Raw genomic sequence first — 27,992 nt, forward strand, 5'->3', positions numbered from 1 at the left:
GTGTAGGTGTGTGTAGGGGTGTGTGTGTGTAGGGGTGTGTGTGTAGGGGTGTGTGAAGGTGTGTGTGTAAGGGTGTGTGTGTGTATGGGTGTGTGTAGGTGTGTGTAGGTGTGTGTAGGGGTGTGTAGGGGTGTGTGTGTAGGTGTGTGTGTAGGGGTGTGTGTGTAGGGAGTGTGTGTAGGGGTGTGTGTGTGTAGGGGTGTGTGTAGGTGTGTGTGTAGGGGTGTGTAGGGGTGTGTGTGTGTAGGGGTGTTTGTGTGTAGGTGTGTGTAGGGGTGTGTGTGTGTAGGGGTGTGTGTGTAGGGGTGTGTGTAGGAGTGTGTGTGTAGGGGTGTGTGTAGGTGTGTGTGTAGGGGTGTGTAGGGGTGTGTGTGTGTAGGGGTGTTTGTGTGTAGGTGTGTGTAGGGGTGTGTGTGTAGGGGTGTGTGTGTGTAGGAGTGTGTGTAGGGGTGTGTGTGTGTAGGGGTGTGTGTGTAGGTGTGTGTGTAGGGGTGGGTGTGTAGGGGTGGGTGTGTAGGGGTGTGTAGGGGTGGGTGTAGGGGTGTGTGTGTGTAGATGTGTGTGTGTAGGGGTGTGTGTGTAGGGGTGTGTGTGTGTAGGGGTGTGTAGGGGGTGTGTGTGTGTAGGGGTGTGTGTGTGTAGGTGTGTGTGTAGGGGTGTGTGTGTATGTGTTTGTGTGTAGGGGTGGGTGTGTAGGGGTGGGTGTGTAGGGGTGTGTGTGTGTAGGGGTGTGTAGGGGGTGTGTGTGTGTAGGGGTGTGTGTAGGTGTGTGTGTAGGGGTGTGTAGGGGTGTGTGTGTGTAGGGGTGTTTGTGTGTAGGTGTGTGTAGGGGTGTGTGTGTGTAGGGGTGTGTGTGTGTAGGGGTGTGTGTGTAGGTGTGTGTGTAGGGGTGGGTGTGTAGGGGTGGGTGTGTAGGGGTGTGTAGGGGTGTGTGTAGGGGTGTGTGTGTGTAGATGTGTGTGTGTAGGGGTGTGTGTAGGGGTGTGTAGGGGGTGTGTGTGTGTAGGGGTGTGTGTGTGTAGGGGTGTGTGTGTGTGTGGGGTGTGTGTGTGTAGGGGGTGTGTGTAGGTGTGTGTATAGGTGTGTGTGTAGGGGTGTGTGTGTGTGGGGTGTGTGTGTGTAGGGGTGTGTGTGTGTGTAGGTGTGTGTGTGTAGGGGTGTGTGTGTGTAGGGGTGTGTGTGTGTGGGGTGTGTGTAGGGGGTGTGTGTAGGGGTGTGTGTAGGGGTGTGTGTGTGTAGGGGTGTGTGTAGGGGTGTGTGTGTGTAGGGGGTGTGTGTAGGTGTGTGTGTAGGGGTGTGTGTGGGGGGGGTGTGTGTGTAGGGGGTGTGTGTAGGTGTGTGTGTAGGGGTGTGTGTGTAGGGGTGTGTGTGTGTAGGGGTGTGTGTGTGGGGGGTGTGTGTGTGTAGGGGGTGTGTGTAGGTGTGTGTGTAGGGGTGTGTGTGTGTAGGGGTGTGTGTGTGTGTGGGGTGTGTGTGTAGGGGGTGTGTGTAGGTGTGTGTGTAGGGGTGTGTGTGTGTAGGGGTGTGTGTGTGGGGTGTGTGTGTGTAGGTGTGTGTGTAGGTGTGTGTGTAGGGGTGTGTGTGTGTAGGGGGTGTGTGTAGGGGTGTGTGTGTGTGTAGGGGTGTGTAGGGGGTGTGTGTGTGTAGGAGTGTGTGTGTGTGTAGGGGTGTGTGTGTGGGGGGTGTGTGTAGGGGGTGTGTGTAGGTGTGTGTGTGTGGGGTGTGTGTGTGTAGGGGGTGTGTGTAGGGGTGTGTGTGGGGTGTGTGTGTGTAGGGGTGTGTGGGGGGGGGGTGTGTGTGTAGGGGTGTGTGTGTGTGGGGTGTGTGTGTGTGGGGTGTGTGTAGGTGTGTGTGTAGGTGTGTGTGTAGGGGTGTATGTGTGTGTGGGGTGTGTGTGTGTAGGGGGTGTGTGTGTAGGTGTGTTTGTAGGGGTGTGTGTGTGTAGGTGTGTGTAGGGGTGTGTGTGTGTGTAGGGGTGTGTAGGGGGTGTGTGTGTGTAGGAGTGTGTGTGTGTAGGGGTGTGTGTAGGGGTGTGTGTAGGGGTGTGTGTGTAGGGGTGTGTGTGGGGGGGGTGTGTGTGTGTAGGGGGTGTGTGTAGGTGTGTGTGTAGGGGTGTGTGTGTGTGTGCATGTGCACTTTGCTTATGCAGTGCCGCATAACAAATGACCCCTACACTTAGAGACACTGTGTCTTGAAATAACCACATGTGTCCTGCTCAGCAACCTGCAATCTGAACAGCGACTGGAGAGAGCGCTCATCTCTGCTCCATTTGCTGGGGAGCCTTGCATTCTGGGAGATGTGTTCCCAGGTGCAAAAGGCTGCCTAGGAACCCGTGGTCTGACTCTGCTCCGTGGTCTCTTCATGAAATCAGGGTGATCGACGGCCACAGCCTGGTGCCCTTGCTGCAGGGAGCTGAGGCGCGCTCGGCACATGAGTTCCTGTTTCATTACTGTGGGCAGCATCTCCACGCAGCACGCTGGCACCAGAGGGACAGTGAGTACACGCTGCCCACAGCCAGGGAGGTCCAGAGAAACAGCCAATAGGTCGTGTGGATGTGTGGATGGATGGATGGACGGATGGATGTGTGGATGGATGGATGGATGGATGGATGGATGGATGGATGGATGGCAGATACCTATAGAAATAGAGATAAATAAACCAATGAGTAGATTATAGATAGATGAGAGGAGGGCAGAGAGAGAGAGAGATGATAGATACATAATGGATAGATGATGGATAAATAGACGAGATGGATGATGGATAGATAGATAAGATAGATAATGGATAGATAAGACAGATGATGGATGAATAAATAGATGATAGATAATGGATAGATGATGGATAGATAGATGAGACAGATGATGGATAGATAAGATAGATGATGGATGGATAGATAGGTAAGATACATGATGGATGGATAGAGATAGAGATAGATAAGATAGATGATAGATAAGATACATGATGGATGGATAGATGAGATAGATGATAGGTAAGTGATAAGATAGATGATGGATAGATAAGATAGATGATAGATAAACAGATAGATAGATGATAGATAAAAAGTAGAATCAGTTCATGGGTGGATGAATAGATGGATGGATAGATAGATGGATGAAAGGTAGATAGAGATATCTGGTGGGCTGTTAGAAAAAAGAAAGATGGATGGAGAGATAGATAATAGATGATAGGTGATAGATTAAGTTGACAGATAAATAGATGATAGATGGTAGGTAGATAGATGATAGATATGTAGGTAGATAGGTAGATGGTAGACGGATGGTGGATAGATAGATAGGAGATAAACAGATGATAGGTAGGTAGATAGATGATTGATAAATAGATAATGATAGATGAGATCGATAGGTAAGATAAATGGATGGATTGATAAATAGGTAGCAATAGATAGATAAGTACCCAATCATGCTGTTTAAAATATCATGGGTGTTTCTGTGTAGAAAGGTAGTAGATCGACGCTGAACAGTTTCAACACAGGGGAAAGGGTAAGAATTAAGGAACCTCTATGATTCTGATTTCTGAAAGCAGCCACAGTGAGCGTTCTGCATTTGAGTCCCTTTGCCTGGGGCATGCGATGTAGAGACACAAACGGACACACACATGGGCGCGCGCACACACACACATGCTCTGACTTGACAAGCTGAAGGCTGTGATTGTGTGAACTGCCTCGTGTTCCCCCTCCTTTTCATTGAACAGCGAGGTTCATGCTGATTCCACAGGGCTGACACCTGCGTCCTGTGTTCACACCTGCATGGATTTCTGCCACCCTGACTCCCTTCTTGTCTGCATCCAGGTGGAAGCGTCTGGAAGGTTCATTACACCACCCCGCAGTTCCACCCTGAGGGAGCGGGGGCCTGCTATGGCCGAGGCGTCTGTCCATGCTCCGGGGAGGGCGTGACCCATCACAGACCCCCTTTGCTCTTTGACCTCTCCAGGGACCCCTCCGAGGCGCGGCCCCTGACCCCCGACTCCGAGCCCCTGTACCACGCCGTCATAGCAAGGGTGGGTGCGGCGGTGTCGGAGCATCGGCACACCCTGAGTCCTGTGCCCCAGCAGTTTTCCACGAGCAACATCCTGTGGAAGCCGTGGCTGCAGCCGTGCTGCGGACATTTCCCGTTTTGCTCATGCCACGAGGATGGGGATGGCACCCCCCGAATGCCGGGACTGTGAGAGAGGATCCAGGAGAGCCTGACTGCGTTGCAGACAAATTTCTCCAAGCTTGGTTCAATCTTCGGCTTCCCTTTTTGCAAGGAACATGCCCTGGACTGAGAGTGGGTCCCCATTTTCTTTCTTTCTTTTTTTTTTTTTTTGAGACGGAGTGTCGCTCTGTCCCCCAGGCTGGAGTGTGATGGCATGATCTCTGCTCACTACAACCTCTGCCTGTTGGGTTCAAGCGATTTTCCTGCCTCAGCCTCCTGAGTACCCGGGATTACAGGCACCAGGCACCTGCCACCATGCCTAGCTAACTTTTGTAGTTTTAGTAGAGACAGGGTTTTACCATGTTGCCCAGGCTGGTCTTGCACTCCTGACCTCAAATCATCCAGCTGCCTCAGCCTCCCAAAATGCTGGGATTACAGGCGTGAGCCACTGTGCCCATCTAGGGTTTCCATTTTCTGATTTCTGAAATGAGACTATCCCAGTAGGCACCCACTGATGCCTCCTCTTCCTCTACTAAGTCTCAGGGTTTGTCACTGTGCCAATGCCCAATGTTTTCACCCCTCTGTCTTAAAGCATTATTGCCATTTCATCACCTAGATGACATAACAGCCTTACAAACGGACAGGGAAGAGTGTCTGTTCCTACTCTCACATAGTGGAGGAAAGTTAAAGCTCTCAGTCTCTGTTTTTGAGGGCTCGTTGATCTCAAAGGGTTGATGCATTTTTCATACATTAGGGTCTCTGTCCATGTGTCTTCCTGATATTGTTAGAGAAATGGCTTCAGGCTGCTGGTAACAGATGCTGGGAAAAAAGAATGCATTAAACAAAGCCAGGCATGGTGACTCACACCTGTAATCCCAGCACTTTGGGAGGCCACGGTAGGAGGATCACTTGAGCCTAGGAGTGAAACACCTACCCAGCCTGAGCAACACAGTGAGACCTCATCTCTACAAAAAACAATTAAATAACTAGCTAGATGTCATGGCGCATAGCTATAGTCTCAGCTACTTAGGAGACTGAGGTGGGAGGATTATTTGAGCCTGGGAGGTTGAAACTGCAGTGAGCTATGATTGCACTACTGCACTCCAGGCTGGGGGACAGAGGAAGACCCTGCCTTAAAAACAAAAAAACAAAGCCTTAAAGAAAAGAACAAGAAAAGGGTGTGTTCTCTTCCAAGTAGTGAGCCAATCAAGGGGAAGCACCCAAGGCTAGCAGGCTCTTTTCAACTCCCAGCTCTGCCACTCTTAGCTTGGCAGAGAGCCTCATTATGTCAGCATGGCTGCCACAGTGCCAGACATCACATTCCAGGCAGCAGGAAGGAGAAAGAACCAAAGGGCATCCCTTCCTCTTGAAGCAGTCCCTGTGAGGGGGGATTATCTGGAAGCCCCAACCCAATTTCTGCTTCCAACCATTATCCATAGAAACAACTGGAAGTTGAGAAGTGCAGTCTTTTAGGTGGGCACCTGGCTGCCCTGTATGAAACCAGAATTAGGTTAGTCAGCAGGAAAACAAGAAAACACTGAGTTGACTGAGGTTTTTGATGCATCGCTTTATTGTCAAACGACTCTATCTCATTCTGCACTGAAACGTACTACCATTGCCTATAATTGGCAAATGATCCTCAGATGCACAGAAGATGCCCAGATGGAAAGTTTGCCCCTTGGGCAAAGAGACAGCCGTGGGAACCTTCAGACCTACAGAGAGAAGGAAGCTCTTCTTCCTACATTCCTCGAATAGCTAAGATTTGACCAGTGTGTTTTCTAAGTCAGTTCTAGTGTGTTTCATCGTCACCTCTTCCCTCTGTGGCTTTGATGATAGAAGCGTAGTCCTAACCTGGGACCCCTACCCCCAGATCCCAATACTGGGGATGGGAGGACCTTGCACTATTCCCCTGAGTCCATCTATCAAGGTCTTTGCAGGAAGCATACTGGGAATTGAAATGAGAGACTAAATGACATCTAAGAAAGGCAGTGTTCAATCCCAGGTATTAGGTGAGGATGGGATTCTAGGGACATCAGTGGGAGGCAGGGAGCCACCTTCAGACCTCGGCATGGAAGCTTCCAAAATCCAGAGGAAGAGGCAACGGGCTGTCCACAGCAGTGAGGGTCACGGGTAGAAGAATCATCACAGCCCTGCTAACCAGGCAGCTGGTGCCCCTCTTCCCTGGCTCGCTGTGTCCAAATCCTACAGGGGCATCTGTTGGCTGAACTCAACCTGAAGCCAAAGAGAAGATGAGTGGAGAGAGGCAACATTTATAGAGTTCAGGTTTCTAAGGCTGGAGAGGGATCTGGAGGGACACACAGGAGATACCTGGAATAACCAAAAAATGATAAAAAAAAAAAAAAAAATCTATGGAGCATGGGACACGGGGGGTTGGAGGCAGCTAAAAGCCATCTCATCTTTCACTGTATTCAACAAGCCCATTATAACAAGCCTTTCACACTCAACCATTCAAACGATCCCAGCCTAAGAATTTCCTGGCATTTGATGAAAATGGCTGTGGGTTTTGCTATCCTCAAGCTCCCTGGGAAGCAGGATATAAGCCCAGGGCTGACAGGCTCTTTTTGGCTACCTGCTCTTGCACGTAGAGTTTGCCTCATGGTCGCAAGAAGGCTGCCATAGCTCCAGATGGCACGCAGACATTCCAGACAGCAGGAAAAAGGAAGGAGCAGTTAACTGAAGGACGTCAGGGAGTTGGTTAGTCTCCACCTGAAGAAGGCAGCCATGAGCCAGCTTCAGTTGACTAATGGGCTCCTGTGAGTGCATCTTTGGACTTTTCTGTAGGTTGAAATCTAGATACAGTATGTGTCTTAAAGCAGTCACCAACTCCTCCCATTACCTTCCAAGTGAGCCCAACTACAGGATGGAGCCTCTTCCCTGCCCTTGGATCTGGGCTGAGCCTCTGACTTGCGCTGACCAACAGAATGCAGTGTAAGTGATGCCGATACTACCCTTCCTGCCCTAGACTTGGGATACCTGGCAGCTATATTCTTCCATTCCTTAGGACTTGCAAAAATGGGTCTCAACATGCCTTCCCAGAGCCATGAGGTGTTTCTTTGTCCATTCATTGATCTGAGAAGTGAATGTAAGGAGTTTAAATCAACCTCTGTTCTGTGCTAGTTAAGGTAATAAAGTTGCTGCAGTCCAGGGGGCAGGTACCTATGGATGACTCTGCGAATAGGACACTCGCGTTTCTTGGGAATCAAGTGCATCCCTAGGCTGGCAGTGCAGCAGAACTACTGAATAAAATATGACAAATCTCCCTGGATGGTGTCATTTGTTTGTTTTTATTTCCCATCTGCAATCCTACTTTTCCACCTCCACCCCTTCACCCCCTAGCTTTGAAGGAACTCACCTGGCATGGCTATTCACTAGTGATTCATGGAGAGAGGACTAAATAATCTAAACTCCCCCATTCTGAAAAACTTAAGTTACAGTCACAAGTGTACTCCTGTACTTTTAGGGTTATACGGGGGAGAAAGGGAGACTGGGAATAAGAACGCCTTAAACAAGAGAAAGATGTGTTCTCTCCCAGGTAATGGGAGTCACAGACGAAGCAATCCAGGGATGGCAGGTTCTTTCCAGCTTCCTGCTCTTGCACATAGAATTTGCCTCATGGTCACAAGATGGCTGCCACAGCTCCAGGCAGCGTGTAGACATTCCAGGCAGCAAAAAGGAGGAAGGTGCAGTTCACTGAAGGATGTCAGGGAGCTGGTTAGTCTCCACCTAAAGGGGGCAGCCTTGAGCCAGCTTCTATTGACTAACTTGGGCTGCTGTTGGTGTATCTTTGGACTTTTCTGTAGGTTGAAATCTAGATGTGGTACATGTCTTAAAACAGCTGCCAGGTCCTCCCGTTACCTTCCACATGAGCCCAGCTACAAGTTGGAGCCTTTTTCCTCCCCTTGGATCTGGAATGAGCCTCTGATTTGCTTTGACCAACAGAATGCAGCAGGAGTGATGCTGATACTATCCTTCCTGCCCTAGACTTAGGAGACCTGGCAGCTTCTGACTTCTTTATGGAGTCAGGAGCCCCCATGTAAAGAAAAAGTTCATCTGCCCCTCTGGAGAGAACAGATGGGGTGAAAGAGAATGAGAGAAAAAGAAGGAGGAGATGGGAAAGAGGAGGAGAAGAAAAAGAGAGAGACAGGACCTGAGGTTAAAAGACCATTAGAGGAGTGTGTGAGTTTGCTATTGCTGCTATAACAAAATATATCACAAACTTAATTGCTTAAAATAACACAATTTTTCTTATAGTTGTGGTAATCAGAAGTTGAAAAATCAAAGTGTCAGCAGGTGGGTTCCTTCTGGAGGTTCCAAAAGAAAATCCATTTCCTTGCATTTCCCTCTCCTAGAGGCTGTGGCATTCCTTGGCTTATGGCTTCTTCTTCCATCTTCAAAGCCAGCAGCACAGTATCCTCCAGTCTCTCTCTTTCTCTGACTTCTGCTTCCCTCTTCACATCTCCTTCTCTGACTTTGACACTCCTACTTCCCTCTTATAAGGACTCTTGTGATTATTTAGAACCCACCAGGATAATCCAGGATCATCTCCTCATCTCAGGATTTTTTTTTTTTTTTTTTTTTTTTTTTGAGACGGAGTCCAGCTCTGTTGCCCAGGCTGGAGTGCAGTGGTGCAATATCAGCTCACTGCAAGCGCCGCCTCCTGGGTTCACACCATTCTCCTGCCTCGGCCTCCCGAGTAGCTGGGACTACAGGTGCCCGCCATCACGCCCGGCTAACTTTTTTGTGTGTTTTTTTTTTTTTTTAGTAGAGATGGGGTTTCACCATGTTAGCCAGAATGGGCTCGATCTCCTGACTTCATGATCTGCCTGCCTCGGCCTCCCAACATCTCAGGATTCTTAACTCATTATAGCTGCAAAGTCCCTTTTGCCATGTTAGCTAATATTTACAGTTTGTAATGTTTAGGACATTATGGAACTACAATTCAAGATGAGATTTGGGTGGGGACACAGCCAAACAATATCACCCATCTTGGTACCAATCATTATGGCTGAAGGACTTGGCCATTCCTGGATTAAATGTCCACCCATGGTTGGAATGGGATATCCACCTTAGAATCCCATCCTAATCTAATCACATGAAGTTGGCATGGCTGTTCCAGAGAAGAGGACGTGTCCAACAGACCAAAGGCAATCCATGGCCACAATCAGAACCAAAGCCCTGCCAATGGCTTAATAATGACCCCTCATGCTGTTCAAGATACAGATATCAGAATCCCTGGAGCCTATGAGTATGTGTGAATTAGTTTTCTGTGGCTGCTACAACAAGTTACCACAAACCAGGGGCTTAAACAACAGATACTTATCCTTACCCAGTCTTGGAGTCCAGGAGGCTGAGATCAAGGTGTCTCAGGGCTGCGCTCCCATGGGAGGCTATAGGGGAGGATCCTTCCTGCCTCTTCCAGACCCTGGCGACTCCAGGCATCCCTGGGTTTTTGGCAGCATCACTCCAGTCTCTGCCCCATGGTTTCATGGTGTTCTCCTCTGTGTGTGTCTGTGTCCAAACTTCCTCTTTTCATAAAGACACCAGTCATGGGATTACAGCCTATCTTCCTGCAGGATGACCTCATCGAAACTAATGACATCTGTAAACATTGCATTTCCAAATAAGGTCACATTCACAGATGGGGGAGAGGGGATAGATCTTCCACCTATGAATTGTGGGGGAGGAAACACCATTCAACCCTTAACCACCTTGTATAATGTCACCTTGTATATTAGTCTATTTTCACACTGCTGATAAAGACATACCCAAGCCTGGGAAATATACAAAAGAAAGAAGTTTAATGGACTCACAGTTTCACATGGCTGGGGAAGCCTCAATCATGGTGGAAGGCAAGCGGGAGCAAGTCATGTCTTACAAGGATGGTGGCAGGCAAAGAGAAAAGAGCTTGCGCAGGGAAACTCTTATTCACTATCACGAAAATCGCATGAGAAAGACCTGCCCCCATGATTCAATTACCTCCCACCGGGTCCCTCCCACAGCATGTAGGAATTCAAGATGAGATTTGGATGGGGACACAGCCAAACCATATCACATTGCATGGCAAAACAGACTTCACAGATTTCATGAAATTAAGTGTCGGCCGGGCGCGGTGGCTCAAGCCTGTAATCCCAGCACTTTGGGAGGCCGAGACAGGCGGATCACAAGGTCAGGAGATCAAGACCATCCTGGCTAACACGGTGAAACCCTGTCTCTACTAAAAAATACAAAAACCTAGCCAGGGGAGGTGGCGGGCGTCTGTAGTCCCAGCTACTCGGGAGGCTGAGGCAGGAGAATGGCGTGAACCCGGGAGGCGGAGCTTGCAGTGAGCTGAGATCCGGCCACTGCACTCCAGTCTGGGCAACAAAGCGAGACTCTGTCTCAACAAAAAAAAAAAAAAAAAAAAAAAAAAAAGAAATTAAGTGTCTTAATATGGGGAGATGATTCTGGATTATTTGGGTGGGCCTAATGTAATCATACAGTCACTTTTTTTTAAATCTGAACAGTTAGTTCTGAGGGTTTTTTGTTTGTTTCTTTTGTTTTGTTTTGAGACAGGGTCTTGCTCTGTTGCCCAGGCTGAAGTGCAGTGGCACCATCACAGCTCATTGTAGTCTCAACTACCTGGGCTCAAGCAATCCTCCCACCTCAGCCTCCCAACTAGCTGGGACCACAGGCATATGCCACCACTTCCAGCTAATTTTCTAAAATTTGTGTAGAGACTGGGTCTTGCTATGTTGCCCCGGCTGGTCTAGAATTTCTGGGCTCAAGCAATCCTCCCACCTCAGCCTCCCAGGCTCCCTTGGGACCACAAGCACACACCAACACACCCAGCTAATTTTTGTATTCTTTGTAGAGATGGGGTCTCTCTATGTTGCCCAGGCTGGTCTCAAACTCCTGACTTCAAGCAGTCCTCCCACTTGGCCTCCTAAAGTGCTAGGATTACAGGTTTGAGCCACTGTGCCAGGCAATTTTTAAAACTTTTAACTTTTATGGATACATCACAGTTGCACATATCTATGGGGTTGGTGTGATATTTTTGATACAAGCATACAATGTGTAGTCATCAAATCTGGGTAACTGGGCTATCCATTACCTCAAATATTTATCATTTATTTGTGTTGGGAACATTTCTAAATATACTCCTCTAGTTATTTTGAAATATACAATTGGCCGGGTGCAGTGGCTCATGCCTGTAATCCCAGCATTTTGGGAGATCAAGGTGAGCGGATCACTTCAGACCAGGAGTTCCACAGTGGCCAACATGGTGAAACCCCGTCTCTACTAAAAATACAAAAGTTAGCCAAGCATGGTGGTGGGCACCTGTAATCCCAGCTACTCAGGAGGCTGAAGTAGGAGAACTGCTTGAACCTGGGAGGTAGCGGTTGCAGTAAGCTGAGATGGCACTCCAGCCTGGGCAACAGAGCAAGACTCCATCTCAAAAAAAAAAAAAAAAAAAACCACAAAAAATTATTGTTAAAAAAGCAAACATTTGGCTGGGCACAGTGGCTCACACCTGTAATCCCAGCACTTTGGGAGGCCAACGTGGGTGGATCACTTGAGGCCAGGAGTTCAAGACCAGCCTGGCCAACATGGTGAAACCCCATCTCTATAAAAAATACAAAAATTAGCTGGGTGTGGTGGTGCGCACCTGTAGTCCCAGTTACTTGGGAGGCAGAGGCAGGAGGATTGCTTGAACTGGGAGGCTGAGGCAGGAGGATTGCTTGAACTGGGAGGCTGAGGCAGGAGGATTGCTTGAACTGGGAGGCTGAGGCAGGAGGATTGCTTGAACTGGGAGGCAGAGGCAGGAGGATTGCTTGAACTGGGAGGCTGAGGCAGGAGGATTGCTTGAACTGGGAGGCAGAGGTTGCAGTGAGCCGAGATTGCGCCACTTCAGCCTGGGCGACAAGAGCAAGACTCCGTCTCAAAAAAACACAAAAACAAAAACAAAAACCAAACAAACAGCAAACGTTTTAAAAGGAAGAAAGCCTTGAGGTTAAAGGTCATCTCCAGGCTGAATATCTCACCCTCTGTCCTTGGCCTCCACGGTCACCCCATCCCACTACTTGGGCAAATAGCACCTTCATGCTATCCATTAAAAAAGAATAAATCACACTCCCCCAGGCCGTTGTGAGAACCTGGAATAGAAGAACGACATGTTTTCTTCTTTGTTTTCAAAAACCATAGCACATTCCCCACCCAGAGAACATGCTCAAAAGAAAAAAAAAGAAGATTCAGAACTGCTCATCTTCTTTTTTATTTTTTTTTTAATTTAAAAACCTCAACTTTCCTCCACACCTGTAAGACCTATGACATGAACAGATATGCTTTAAAGGTAGAGGTTCTGGCTGGCTTATAAGCACCCAGGATTTCTGCAGAAAACCCCACTGGGGCTTTTACAAATACATTATTTAAAACTTTCTTGTATGGCTCTTTGTTTTTGTTTTTTGTTTTGTTTTGTTTTTGGAGACAGGGTTTCACTCTGTTGCCCAGGCTGGAGTGCTGTGGTACAATCACAGCTCACGGCAGCCTCCAACTCCCAGGCTTAAGCGATCCTCCAGCCTTAACCTCCAGAGTAGCTGAGGCAACAGGCACATGCCACCATGCCTGACTTTTTTTTAATGTATAGAGATGGGGTCTCCCTATGTTGCCCAGGCTGGTCTCGCATACCTGGGCACAAGCAGTCCTCCACTTGGGCCTCCCAAAGTGCTGAGATTATGGCGCCTTGAGAGTTAGGTTCCCTTTGAGTCAAATGGTGGCATGCCAGGTTTCCATCAGCAGCCGGAGCAACCAGTTTTTCCACTAACGCTTTATTATAATTCTGGTGAATGCATAAGTTAAACATTAAAGAACTGGAGAAGGTGTGCTGAGGAAGGATGGCCAAAATGCCAAAACAAATCTATGAGGCCCTGCCTGAGCTTCCTCAGACTCTAAAATCGGATCGAATAATAAAAGCATTCTTACACATACACCTCATAGGGAAACGCACAGCCGGGCCTGGCAGGGGCTTCGGGAGCCTGGCTACGGTTTGGCCAGGCAGAGACTTTTTGTCACATCTCCTCACCTAAAAGTGTCCGCATTGAGTTCTTGCATCATTTTCTTTTCATGCATTTCCCCAGTCATGTGTTGCAAACGTAACCCTGAAAATACCAAGTATGCAGCCAGTCTGTGAGCCGAGGGAATATGCAGAGACCTGCAGAGCAGCAGTGTTGTCTGCAGATTTAAAGAGGAAGGAAGCAGGACTCCGATAAGGAGGGGCCAGCCAGAGGGGTGGAGGAGAGCTGACTTACAGCTGCCTTGCAGCGGGCCTGCCTTTATCTTGGGAGATGCCTGAAGTCTGGTCTTCGACTCTTGAGATAAGGGCTGGGATTTATGACGCGCTAGTTAAAGTTCAAACCTCCCCCCCCCCCCCCCCCCCCCCCGATCCCAGGGTCTGTTTCTTTACTTAAGGTTTGCACGTTTGCAAGTGGCCTAACCAGTTAGACAGCCTGGATGCACTGAAGGACCGGAGTGGCAACCGCCTCCCCCACCTCCTCAATGTCTGGTTTGAGGCCCCCGAAACCAAGATTCCTCTCGCCGTTCTTGGTGTGCAACCCATGAAACAGAACGAAGGAGACCCTGAGAAGCTCGAGAAGCTGCAACGCTGGCGGCATGCCCTTTCTCTCCTTGCACTCTCACAGTCTTACACGAAAGCTCTGCTGGAGCATGAGCATGCTGTGTGGGGGCTGGGAAGTCCACTCAAATATCCAGACTAGAAACTGGCTGAGTGCAGTGGCTCATGCTTATCATCCCAGCACTTTGGGAGACCGAGGTGGAAGGATCACTCAAGCCCAGGAGTTCGAGACCAGCCTGGCCAACACAGTGGGACCCCGTTTGTACAAAAATATAAAATCAGGCAGGTGTGGTGGTGCACACTTGTGGTCTCAGCTACTTGGGAGGCTGAGGTGGGAGGATCTCCTGAGCCTGAGAGGTCAAGGCTGCAGTGAGCTTATCATGTGAGTACCACTGTACTCCAGCCTGGGTGACAGTCTCAAAACAAACAAACAAACAAACAAACAAAAAGGGAAAAAAAGAAAAGAATAACTTTGCAGCGGGAAATTTTTCATATATTGACCTATTCGAAATCCAACTGCATGTTCCATGAATGGAAAACCCTGCACCAAAATTAACTCAAAGTGATCAGAGACCCAAGTGTAAGTGCAAACTCTATAACACGTGCAGAAGAAAACAGAGGAGAAAATCTTTTCCATTTTGGGTTAGGAAAACTTTTTAGATAAGACACCAAAAGCCTGACCCATTAAAAATAATAATAATAAAAAAATTTAAAAACTTGATTGAGTTTGCCAAATTCCGGCCGGGCATGGGGTGGCTCATGCCTGTAATCCCAGCACTTTGGCAGGCCGAGGCAGGCAGATCACGAGGTCAAGAGATGGAGACCATCCTGGCCAACATGGTGAAACCCAGTCTCTACTAAAAAATACAAAAATTGACTGGGCACGGTGGCTCACGCCTGTAATCCCAGCACTTTGGGAGGCCGAGGAAGGTGGATCACGAGGTCAGGAGATCGAGACCATGCTGGCTAACGCAGTGAAACCCCGCCTCTACTAAAAATACAAAAAAATTAGCTGGGCGTTGTTGTGGGGGCCTGTAGTCCCAGCTACTCGGGAGGCTGAGGCAGGAGAATGGCATGAACCAAGGAGGCGGAGTTTGCAGTGAGCCAAGAGTGCACCACTGCACTCCAGCCTGGGCAACAGAGCGAGACTCCGTCTCAAAAAAAAAAAAAAATTAGCTGAGCGTGGTGGCACGTGCCTGCGCTACTCAGGAGGCTGAGGCAGGAGAATCGCTGGAACCCGGGATGAGGAGGTTGCAGGGAGCCGAGATCGGACCACTGCCCTCCAGCCTGACAACAGAGCAAGGCTTCATCTCAAAAAAACAAAACAAAACAAAACAAAAATTTCTTTTTTTTTTTTTTTTTTTGAGATGGAGTTTTGTTCACTCTTGTTGCCCAGGCTGGAGTACAGTGGCATGATCTTGGCTCACTGCAGCCTCCACCTCGTGGGTTCAAGCAGTTCTCCTGCCTCAGCCTCCTGAGTAGAAACATAAGAAACAGCGAATGCACTGCCATCCCAACCCACAGCTAGACGTCGGATAATGGATAATCACCCTTCTCCCTGTGCCAGGATGTGGCCTCAGGATAAAAAATAATGAGTACAGTTGTGACATTTATTGAGTGCTTGACATGAGCCAGGCGTCTGCTCTCAGTGCTTTGCAGATCACAGCTCCTACAGCAATCATGGCTCTTTTGCAACTCCATATCTTGGGGCATTTTGCCAATTTAGCCATTAGTCTATGAACAAAGCCACATTCTGATCAGGTTGGAGAATCAGGAAGGGAGAATGTGGCGGTGTCACACAGCAATCTCGCTCTTACTGACATCACCTCATGTGGCTATGGCTCTTCTACTTCCCTACAGGGGACAAGGTGGGATAGTAGATCAAGGTGTTCTGCTCTCCCCCGGCCCAAGCCAAGGAGGAGCCAGGGTCTCAGGCTTGGATCCTCCCATGTTCACCCTGAGCATCTCACCACAGTCATCCCATAAAGCCACCGCTGCATGCTTTCCACAGGCGGTTCTTGATTCCGCCATTTTATAACACTAGCCCTTCCATGTTCCTTACTCTCCGAATGACCCCACACACTCACCATGCATGGATGGTGGTGTTTATGCAATCCAGGTTCATTTCTGTTGCTTATGAGGGGCTTCAGGACATGCCGCTCCAAACCACGGCCCCTTGGCATTGGAGAAAACAGCAGAAGCGGGACGGTCTCTCTGACCTTCCTCTCATCTTTCTCTCCTGAAGCAGGGCAAACCACCCTGATCTGAAAGGTGCCTTAATACCCAGAGGAAAGAAACATCCTTAATTTATTTAAAAAATTTTTGTTAAATTTTTTTGTTTCCATAGGCTTTTGGGAAACAGGTGGTATTTGGTTACATGAGTAAGTTGGGGTTTTTTTTGTTTTTTTTTGTTTTCTGAGACGGAGTCTCGCTCTATCGCCCAGGCTGGAGGGCAGTGGTGCGATCTTGGCTCACTGCAAGCTCCGCCTCCCGGGTTCTCGCCATTCTCCTGCCTCAGCCTCCCAAGTAGCTGGGACTACAGGCGCCGCCACCACGCCCGGCTAATTTTTTTTTTTTTTTTTTTTTGTATTTTTAGTAGAGACGGTGTTTCACGGTGTTAGCCAGGATGGTCTCGATCTCCTGACCTCTTGATCTGCCCACCTTGGCCTCCCAAAGTGTTGGGATTATAGGCATGAGCCACCACGCCCGGCCATGAGTAAATTCTTTAGTGATGATTTGTGAGATTTTGGTGCACCCATCACCTGAACAGTGTACACTGAACGCAATGTGCAGTCTTTTACCCCTCACCCTCTTCCAGCCCTTCTCTACAAGACCCCAAAGTCCGTTGTGTCATTCTTACACCTTTGCATCCTCATAGCTTAGCTCTCACTTATGAGTAAGAACATACAATGTTTGGTTTTCTATTCCTGAGTTACTTCACTTAGAATAATGCTCTCCAATTCCATCCAGGCTGCTGTGAATGCCATTAATTCATTCCTTTTTATGGCTGAGTAGTATTCTATCATCCATATATATATATCACAGTTTTTTTATCCACTCATTGATTGATGGGCATTTGGGCTGGGTCCACATTTTTTGCAATTGTGAATTGTGCTGCTATAAACATGTGTGTGCAAGTATCTTTTTCAAATAGTAACTTCTTTTCCTTGGAGTAGGTACCCAGTAGTGGGATTGTTGGATCAAATGGTAGGGAACATCCTTATTTCTGAAGATACAGGGACGCAGAAGAATCTGAACTGTTAAAGCAAACTAAAATCTGGCCTAAGAATGTCTCCGTACTCACATACTTGAGTCCTTGCGGGTGAACCGTAACCTAACTTGGCAGGTAGGCAGGCGGACTGAAAACCTAAGGTATTAGTCTGTTCCTGCGCTGCTATAAAGAACTCCCTGAGCCTGGGTAATTTATAAAGAAAGGAGGTTTAATTGGCTCATGGTTCCACGGGCTGTATAGAAAGCATGGCTGGGGAGGCCTCAGGAAACTTACGGTCATGGTAGAAGGCAAAGGGAAAACAAGCATGTCTTACCATGCCTGGAGCAGGACAGAGAGAGAGCGGGGACGTGTCACACGCTTTTAAACAACCAGATCTCGCGAGAACTCCGTCATGAGAACAGCATCAAGGAGATGATGCTAAACCATTAGAAACCGCCACCCCCATGATCCGGTCATCTCCCACCAGGCCCCGCCTTCAACATTGGAGATTACAATTCCACATGAGATTTGTGTGAGAACACAGATCCAAACCATATCACCTAACTTAAGAGTATGCTTCTGTAACAATAGCTACATCTCCACCAGTCCCAGCAGCCATACTTCAACCACTCACAGGGAGCCACCTGTTCTAACCATGTTCAAATAAGGCAAACGCTGAGCTGTAACCAATGGAATGTTTCTGTATGTCTCTTTCATTTTCTTTCTTTCTTTGTTTCCTTTCTTTCTTTCTTTCTTTCTTTCTTTCTTTCTTTCTTTCTTTCTCTCTCTTTCTTTCTTTCTCTTTCCTTCTTTCCTTCTTTCTTTCTTTCAACAGAGTCTTGCTGTGTCACCTAGGCTGGAGTGTAGTGGCATGACCTTGGCTCACTACAACCTCCGTCTCCCGGGTTCAAGCGGTTCTCCTGCCTCAGCCTCCTGCCACCAAGCCTGGCTAATTTTTTATATTTTTAGCAAAGATGGGGTTTTGCCATGTTGGCCAGGCTTGTCTCGAACTCCTGACCCCAAGTGATTTAAGGTTTCCTTCCATCTCCTCATTTGGTGACCCTATGATTAAACTTACTCTTTCTCTTCTGCAGCCCTGAGTCTTGTGGTATAGACATGCTACGTGTGACAAACCTATTACGGTTACCATTTAGCCTGGAGCAGGCAACAGAAGTGGGTCCTCAGCAGACACTGAATCTGCCATTCTTTGACTTTGGACTTCAGCCTCCAGAACTGTGAGCCACAAATGCTGGTTGGGATAAGCCATGTAGTCTATGGGGTTTTCTTACGGCAGCTTAAATTGACTGAGACAGCTGGAGAGCAATTTGGCAGGTAGTCTCTGAGGAATGGCTGTTACCTGTGATGTCCCATCAACATCTTTGCCTGAGTTGGTCCAGGTTTACATGATTTCCACCCATCACAATGGCTCACCTTTTTAATTTTATTTTATTCATTATTTTACTTTATTTTATTTTAAATTTTATTTTGTTTTATATTTTGAGACGGAGTCTTACTCTGTCACCCAGGCTGGAGTGCAGTGGCACAATCTCGGCTCACTGCAACCTCCGCCTCCTGGATTCAAGCGATTCTCCTGCCTCAGTCTCCCAAGTAGCTGGGATTACAGGTGTGCGCCACCATGCCTGTTTTTGTATTTTTTATAGAGACGTGGTTTCACTATATGTTGGCCAGGCTGGTCTCGAACTCCTGACCTCAGGTGATCCAGCTGCCTCGGCCTCCCAAAGTGCTGGGATTACAAGCGTGAGCCACCTGCAGCCCCTGGCCTGGGGTCCCTTTTATAAGGACACTTATCCCATTCATGAGTCTAGACCCCGAATTGTTTCCTAAAAGCACCATCTCCTAATACCATTGTTTTGGGGATTAAGTTTCAACACATGAATGTTCAAGGCACACAATGTTCAAGGCAAGCATTGAGACCACAGCAACAGCCAAATCCACAACACTGCCAAAGAATGCCCAAACAGCTGCCATTGTCTTCTGCGAGGCTCTACACAACTTCCTGAAGGGCAGAATGCCTGGACTGGCCTCTCTGCCAGCCACCAACAAGATTCCCACTTTCCAGGCTCTCTGCCGACTCTATCCTATGAATTCTGGCTGGCCTTTGACCCTTCACTTCATCCCCAATGGACTCCCCTCTGAGAGAAGAAATCCATTTGAATGCAAGATCACTGACCAGTGTACAAAATGACAAATAAGGTGTCTCAGTGTTCTTGGACAGAGGCCAAGTCACCAAGTCACATGACGTGAACTGGGTTAGAGGGCGGTAATGAGGGAAGAAAGGAAAGGTTCAAAATTGCCCATGACATGGATGGGCCCTACTGAAGCTATTTCAGTCTTGCTGTCAGAGGCTTTTGAATGAGAGCGACTCCATCCTGAATAGGGCCTGGGTAAAATGAGGCTGAGACCTGCTGAGTGGCATTCCCAGGAGGTGTGGCATTCTAAGTCACAGGATGAGACAGGAGGTCAGCGCAAAACAAAGGTCACAAAGACCTTGCTGATAAAACAGCTTGCATGAAAGAAGCCAGCCAGAACCCACCAAAACCAAGATGGTGACAAATGTGACCTCTGGCCATCCTCACAGCTCATTACATGCTAATTAGAAAGCACAGACTACTAAGAGACACTCCCACCAGCGCCAGGACAGTTTACAAACGTCACGGCAATGTCAGGAGATTACCCTATATGATCTAAAAGGGGAGGAACCCTCAGTTCTGGGAATTGCCCACCCCTTTGCCAGAAAGCTCAAGAATAATCCACCCCCTGTTTAGCAGACAATCAAGAAATAACCATTACAAAAGTCCACCAACAGCCCACGCCGCTGCTCTGCCCATGGAGTGGCCATTCTTTTATTCCTCTACTTTCTCCATAAACTTGCTTTCACTTTACTCCATGGATTCGCCCCGAATTCTTTCTGGCCGCCAAGATCCAAGAACCCTCTCTTGGGATCCAGATAGGGACCTGTTTCCAATACCATTGCTGTTGTAATTTTTCACCCCTGGGTTTTGTCCCATCAGGGTACATCCGTTGGGTTATAAAATCCTTCCAAGGAGAAATTCCTGTGAAGTCATTTTCCTGCAGAGCCGAGTTAGGGCACTGTGAGAATGGAGAGCATTCGCGGAAAAGGAAACACCAGGCGGGGCAGGAGGAGAAGGGGAGGGCGGGGAGGAAAGGAAGATCCGCCAGTGTGCCTGCTTTGGTGAGAACGAGGAGATTTGGGGGTGCTTCTCCCATGGGGAAGACTTCTTGGTTTTAGTTTTCAAGAGCTCCTCATTGGAATCAGACAAGATGCTGCTGATAAAAACAGGAAAACTCTAAAATATTTGAAAAGATTTATTCTGAGCCAAATATGAGTGAGCATGGGCTGTGACACTATCAGAGGCATTGGAAGCAGAGCCACTCCATCTTGTATAGGGGCTGGGTAACATGAGCCTGAGACCTGCTGGGCTGCCTTCCCAGGAGGTGTGTGAGGCACTCCTAGTCACACGATGAGACAGGAGGTCGGCACAAGATACAGGTCACAAAGACCTCGGTGATAAAACAGGTTGCAGTCAGATCCCACCCAAACCAAGATGGTGACAAGAGTGACCTCTGGTGGTCCTCACTACTACACTCCCACCAGCGCTGTGACAGTTTACAAATGCCATGGCAACGTCAGGAAGTTTCCCTATATGGTCTAAAAAGGGAAAGAATGAATAATCCACCCCTTGTTTAGCACATCACCAAGAAATAACCGTAAAAATGGGAAACTAGGAGCCCTCGGGGCTGCTCTGTCTATTGGAGGAGCCATTCAGGTATTCCTTTACTTTCTTCATAAACTTGCTTTCACTTTACTCTGTGAACTCGCCCTCAATTCCTTCTTGCACGAGCTCCAAGAACCCTGTCTTGGGGTCTGGATCTGGACTCCTTTCCAGTAACACAGCTATTAACATTAAAGTGTTAACTGACTGTAAATGCCAGGGAAAAGAGATGAAATGGCGAAGTATGACCTTCCGGGAGCCTCCACCAGAGAAGGAAGAAAGCCTCAGATGGGCATTCGTACATTCCCTAAACACACTGCACATGCTCACTTTCCAAGGGTGAGGAGGGCACTGCTTATGTGGGCTGCCCATCCCAAGGGAAGAATCACGGGTAAGAAAGAGGCCAGCATGTAAACTCCCAGGGTCAAGGTTAAACTCCCTCCCTCTCGCTCTCTTTGACCTTCAGCTGTGCACTTGCCTCTCTTCCAGGAGTACCTTCCTTTCTTCCTGTTCTAAGGCTTTTTAAAATCAACTTCCACTTCTGCTCTGAAACTTACCTCGGTCTCTTTTTCTGCCTTACACCCTCAGTCAAATTCTTCCTTCCGAGGAGGCAAGGATTGAAATTGCTGTACACCCTACAGATTCGCCACTGGTAACTCAGGGGAACTGAGATCTCCCCACTGCTATCAGGCACAGAGCTTCAGTTCTGCAAGATGAAAACGTTTTCAAGAGCCATGCACAGCAATGTGATTAGACTTAACTCTACTCAACTCTTCACTCTACTCCCCCGCTTCTTTTTTTAATTTTTGTATTTTTTTGTAGAGACGAGGTTTCATCATGTTGCACAGGCTCATCTCCATGTCCTGAGCTCAACAGATCTACTCACCTTGGCCTCCCAAAGTGCTGAGATTACATGCATGAGCCACCACAGCTGGCCTGAATTGTACTCTTGAAAATGGTTAAGATAGTAAATTTAATGTTTTGTGTTTTGCACTACAATAAAAAAAGAGAGACCTCAGTTTATGTTGCTTCAACTCTTGCCTCCTTTTCCTGTATTTTTCTCTTCTGTTTTCTCCTCTCCTCCTTTTTCGTTACCCCACTGTCCCCTGAACCTTGACATATCGCAAAGCCTTGCCAAATCAACCATCCTGAGAGTGCTGAAAAGGGATTGCACCCAGAATGGAAGAAAGAGGCATTTAAACCACGGCAACGACAGCCTCCAATGGACACGGTGCCAGGTTTCGCAACAGCTGAAGATGAAGAAAAGCGTAATCTGTTTTTTTTTTTTTTTTTTTTTTTTGAAACAGTCTTGCTCTGTTGCGCAGGCTGGAGTGCAGTAGCGCGATCTCGGCTCACTGCAACCTCTGCCTCCAAGGTTCAAGCGATTCTCCTGCCTCAGTCCCCCGAGTAGCTGGGATTACAGGAGTGCACCACCACACCTGGCTAAGTTTCATATTTTTAGTAGAGATGGGGTTTCTCCATGTTGGTCAGGTTGGTCTCGAACTCCTGACCTGAAGTGATCCATCCGCCTCGGCCTTTCAAAGTGCTGGGATTACCAGCGAGAACCACTGTACCTGGCCAGAAACGTGAAATGTGGGCCAGTCCTCAAAAACATGTACCCCTCTCTTCTCATCTTACAAAACTCGGATCCTGCTGTGCCACAGTGAATCAAATACCTGTGCACAGGGGCTGTCTGGTGCAGATGTGCTGGATAAAGGCCCATAGCTCTATTCAAGTCACTTCTTTGCCTTCAGCACGTGTTCAAGCAGAATTAATGAACAGGTGTCTAGCATGTTTACTAATATTTCTAAGTTTTTTCCTTTTTGAGACAGGGTGTTGCTCTGTTGCCCAGGCTACACAGTATGTGGTGCGATCATGGCTTGCTGCAGCCTTGACTTCCTGGGCTCAAGCAATCCTCCCACCTCAGCCTCCCAGGAAGCTGGGACTACAGGCATGCACCACCATGCCTGGCTATATTTGTGTATTTTTATAGAGCTGGGGTCTTGCTATGTTGCCCAGGGTGTTCTCAAACTCCTGGGCACAAGTGATCCTCCCACCTCAGCCACCCGAGTAGCTGGGACTACAGGCACACACCACCACAACCAGCTAATTATTTGTGTTGTTGTTGTAGAGACAGGGTCTTGCTATGTTGCGTAGGCTGGCTAAATTTGTAAACATTATCATACACAGTCATAAACATTTTTTATCTTAATGGTAATTTTTTTTCTTCTTCTTCTTCTTTTTTTTTTTTTTTTTTTGAGACATAGCCTCGCTGTGTCACCCAAGCAGGAGTGCAGTGGCATGATCTTGGCTCACTGCAGCCTCCACCTCCCGGGCTCAAGCAATATAATTTTTAAAACCCAAGTTATTGGCAGTATCTCTAAAGATCTCAGTAAGGCCAGGGACGGTGGCTCACTCCTGTAATCCCAGCACTTTGGGAGGTAGAGGTGCGCAGATCGCTTGAGTCCAGGAGTTCGAGACCAGCCTGGGCAACACGGTGAAATCTGTCTCTACTAAAAAAAAATTAGCTGCACATGGTGGTGCATACCTGTCGTCCCAGGTACTTGAGGGGCTGAGGCAAGAGGATGACCTGAGCCTGGGAGCTCAAGATTGCTGTGAGCCCTGATGGTGCTGCCGCACTCCAGCCTAAGCAACACAGTAAGACCCTGTCTCAAAAACAAGATTTCAATCAGATGTTGACAATGAAAGCAGCAGCTCATGCTTTCATGCTTAATAGTTACCACAGACTGTGCTAACAGCTTTCCGTTCATTGTCTCATTTTATCCTCAGAAAATTCCCATGAGCATGTGGTATTGTAATCCCTATTTTATAGATAAGGAGAGAAGATGTGGGGCTTAGCGTTCATTTGTTACAAAGATGTTTTTAAACTACTGGCTGCGTTTCCCTGATGAGGTGTGAAGTCAATTTAGAACATCAAAATTGGCTTGTTCTTAAAAATAAGACCTTGGAGAAATGTCTGGCCCCAGGTGTGAGGGGAGAAAATCTATGATGGTTCTGGAGAATCTCATTTTGCCAGGAAGCAAGGAAGTGATCAAAGACTAATGGGGGCTGGGCACGGTGGCTCACGCCTGGAATCCCAGCACTCTGGAATCCCAGCACTCTGGGAGGCCAAGGCAGGCAGATCACTTGAGACCAGGAGTTTGAGACCAGCCTGACCAACATGGTGAAACCCCGTCTCTACTAAAAATACAAAAATTAGCCAGGCATGGTGGCACGTGCCTATAATCCCAGCTACTCGTGAGGCTGAGGCAGGAGAATCACTTGAACCCGGGAGGTGGAGGCTGCAGCGAGCCGAGATCGCGCTACTGCACTCCAGCCTGGATGACAGAGTGAGACTCTGTCTTAAACAAAAATGAATAAAAAGAAAAATAAAAAAAGACTAATGGGATCAGTTCATAGACTTAAGAATCCATCTAAAGAGAGTCCCACTGGTAAATCTGGTACAATTTGAGCCAGACATGGTGGCTCTTGCCTATAGTCCCAGCCACCTGGGAGGCTGAGATGGGAGGATCACTTGAACCCAGGAGGTTGAGGCAGCAGTGAGCTATATGATCACGCCACTGCACTCCAGCCTGGGCAACAGAGTAAGACCCTGTGTCGTTACAAAAAAAAAAAAAAGGAACCCTTTAAACATTAAAAAAATAATACATTGGACTGCTTTTTACATATTGAACAATCAAAACATAGTAGTGATATTCAAGAGGAGTGTGCTAGGGAGGGAAAGAGGAACAGAAAAGCTCTTTTGTATAGCTGAGTGTTGGGCGATGCATGCCGCAGTAACGGCAGACTCACAGAGCATCAGCATCTAGCAGCTACGCAGCGGAACCAGGGCAAGCATCCTCAAGGCAGGCTACAATCCTATGGAAAGTATATTCTTGCACAGTATATGTCTCATACTGGGTATAGCTGGATTTCCACGAATGTGCTTCCAACAGGTATTGTCTGTGCCAAGAAAAACTTCATTTTGTTTCTTAGGATGATGGATAGAGCAGGGATAGAAGACATCAAGTTTGTAAACCTATGCAACTCCTTTGATCTATTAAAAAAAATTGGGGCCAGGTGCAGTGGTTCAGGCCTGTAATCCTCAGTACTTCGGGAGGCCAAAGCAGGAGGATTGCTTGAGGCCAGGAGTTGGAGACCAGCCTGGGCCACATAGTGAGACTCCTATGAGACCCCACCTCTACAAAGTTCAAAAAATTAGCTGGGTGTGGTGGCACAGGCCTGTAATCTCAGCTACTTGAGAGGCTGAGGTGGGAGGATCACTTAAGCCCTGGAGTTGGAGGCTGCAGGAAGACATGCTCAGGCCACTGCACTCCAGCCTGGACAACAGAGTGAGACTCTGCGTCAAAAAAAATAAAAAAATAAAAAATAAAATAAAATAAAACAAAATAATTAAAATAGATTATTTAATTATTTTATTTTTCTATTATGGGTTTGTTTTGTTTTGTTTTGTTTGAGACAGAGTCTCACTCTGTTGTCTAGGCTGGAGTGCAGTGGTGCAATCTCAGCTCACTGTAACCTCCACCTCCTGGGTTCAAGCGATTCTCCTGCCTTAGCCTCCTGAGTAGCTGGGATTACATGCATGCACCACCATGCCTGACTAATGTTTGTATTTTTAGTAGAGACGGGGTTTCACCATGTTGGCCAGGCTGGTCTTGAACTCCTGACCTCAGGAGATCTGCCTGCCTTGGCCTCCCAAAGTACCGGGTACAGGTGTGAGTCACTGTAATTGGCCAAATATACATAAATAATTTTTGAAATGGTACTGTACACTAAAGAGCAGAGGTCTATGAAACCAGAAAGAATTGCTCTGCTTTTCCTAATTCAACAGTGGTGATCAGAAAGAAACCCCTTTCTGCTTCAAACTACAGTTCCACCCCAAAGCGCTTTAACACTAGGACCTGTTTGGTGCTTCCAAGTATCAGCCAAACGTTTCGGCAGGATTTGACCAAGTTACTTTGAGGAACAAAAATACTATAACTTGTTCCTGTGGATCTATAGGCATCAATCCACCCTGCCAATTCAATAGATCTAGAAATCCTTTCCTTCCCACATCATTTCCACCTGCCACCAAATAATAATCTCACAACCTTTATTTATTTATTTTTAAATAATTTCAACTTTTATTTTAGGTCTAAGGGGTACACGTGCCAGTTTGCTACTAGGGCATATTCAGTGGTAGTGAGGTATGGGGTATGCATGAACCCACCACCCACATACTGAGCACTGCACCTGTGAACCCTGAAAATCTGAGACAGGTCTCAGTTAGTTTAGAAAGTTTATTTTGCCAAGGTTGAGGACACACACCCGTGACACGGCCTCAGGAGGTCCTGACAACATGAGCCCAAGGTGGCCAGAGCATGGTTTGGTTTCATACATTCTAGGGACACATGTGACGTCAATCAATATGCCCATTTTTAACGACACTCTCGGTGGCCCCTGACAGCCACCAGGTGAGATACACAGCATATTGTGCCCATTGAATGAAGATACTTCTGACAATGAGACTTTCTCATGGAATAAAGTGTATATTCACAAACTTATGGTATATTGATTTATCCCATGTCACAGAGCTGGGTATAAAGAGAGCACTCAATATGCATATGACAAATGAATAAATGAATGAATGAAATTGACAAAGCAAAGTTCAGAAAATGGGTACCTTTCCTAAAGAGACCCTACAAGATTACAAAGGGTTAAGTAAACAGTTCTATGCATTTTACTGTGACCAGCAATTCTGAAAAATCCATCTGATAATTTAAATTTATTGTTAGAACTGACTCCTTCTATCTAGCTGTAATTTTGTACCCTTTAACAAATCTCTCTCTATCACCCCTTCTCCCTACCCTTCCTGGCCTCTGGTATCCTCTGCTCTAGTTTTTACTTTTTAAGCTAGTTCTAGTGTTCTATTGCAGGGGTCCCCAACTCCTGGGCTGCAGACCAGTGCTGGTCCACGGCCTGTTAGGAACTGGGCTGCACAGCAGGAGGTGAGTAGCGGGTGAGTGAGCAAAGCTTCATCTGTATTGATAGCTGCTCCCCATCGCTCCCAATACCACCTGAGCTCTGCCTCCTGGCAGATCGGCAGCGGCATTAGATTCTCGTAACAATGCAAACCCTACCGTGATCTGCGCATGCAAGGGATCTAAGTTGCGTGCTCCTTTTGAGAATCTAATGCCTGATGATCTGTCTCCTATCACCCCTGGATGGGACTGTCCAGTTGCAGGAAAACAAGCTCAGGGATCCCACTGATTCTACAAGTTGCTGAGTTGTGTAATTATTTCATTACATGTTACAATGTAATCATCATAGAAATAAAGTGCACAGGCCGGCATGGTGGCTCAAGCCTGTAAGCTCAGCACTTTGGGAGGCCGAGACAGGCGGATCACGAGGTCAGGAGATCAAGACCATCCTGGCTAACCCGGTGAAACCCCGTCTCTACTAAAAAATACAAAAAAACTAGCCGGGCGAGGTGGCGGGCGCCTGTAGTCCCAGCTACTTGGGAGGTTGAGACAGGAGAATGGCGTAAACCCGGGAGGCGGAGCTTGCAGTGAGCTGAGATCCGGCCACTGCACTCCAGCCTGGGCGACAGAGCGAGACTCCATCTCAAAAAAAAAAAAAAAAAAAAGAAATAAAGTGCACAGTAAGTGTCATGCACCTGAATCATCCCCAAACCATCCCCCAAGCCTGGTTTCTGGAAAAATTGTCTTCCATGAAACTGGTCCCTGGTGCCAAAAAGGCTGGGGACCGCTGGTATATAGCACTGTAGGATGACTACAGCCCAAAATCATATATAGTTTCAAATATATGTCTATAGAAGTAGAATACTGAATGTTCCCAACACAAAAAATGGTACAGGCTGGAGAAGATGGATATGCTAATTCCCGCGACCTGATCAGCATACATTACATGTATTGCAACTTTACTATGTGCCCCGTAATAATGTACAATTATTACATGACAATTAAAAAACATTTTAAATCAAAAATAAAATAATTTACTGTTTACTTTTAAAGTTTTACCTTGCAATTCCAGCTCAAATAATGCTTATTATTATTAATATTATATTTTATTTATTTATTTATTTTTTGAGACAGATTCTCACTCTGTCACCCTGGCTAGAGTATGGTGGCACGATCTCCGCTCTCTGCAACCTCTGCCTCCCTGGCTCAAGCAACTCTTGTGCCTCAGCCTCCTCAGTAGCTGGGATTACAGACATGTGCCAT

General features: G+C 47.4%; 1 protein-coding gene across 3 annotated transcripts in view; it reads left to right on the forward strand.

Moving 5' to 3' along the window:
- LOC105478260 (arylsulfatase D) overlaps positions 1-7,438 on the forward strand; it is a 30,298-nt gene extending 22,860 nt beyond the window's left edge. For 2 of the 3 annotated variants that reach the window (XM_071089071.1, XM_071089073.1), the window contains 2 exons: positions 2,372-2,493; positions 3,809-7,438. In XM_071089071.1, the coding sequence (XP_070945172.1) occupies positions 2,372-2,493; positions 3,809-4,185 (499 nt within the window). In that variant the 3' untranslated portion in view covers positions 4,186-7,438. The remainder of the gene's footprint in view (positions 1-2,371; positions 2,494-3,808) is intronic. The other variant, XM_071089072.1, reaches the window with a different exon arrangement.
- The last annotated feature ends 20,554 nt before the right edge of the window (positions 7,439-27,992 follow it).

Source organism: Macaca nemestrina, chromosome X (genome assembly GCF_043159975.1).
Source record: "Macaca nemestrina isolate mMacNem1 chromosome X, mMacNem.hap1, whole genome shotgun sequence".
Classification (NCBI taxonomy): domain Eukaryota; kingdom Metazoa; phylum Chordata; class Mammalia; order Primates; family Cercopithecidae; genus Macaca; species Macaca nemestrina.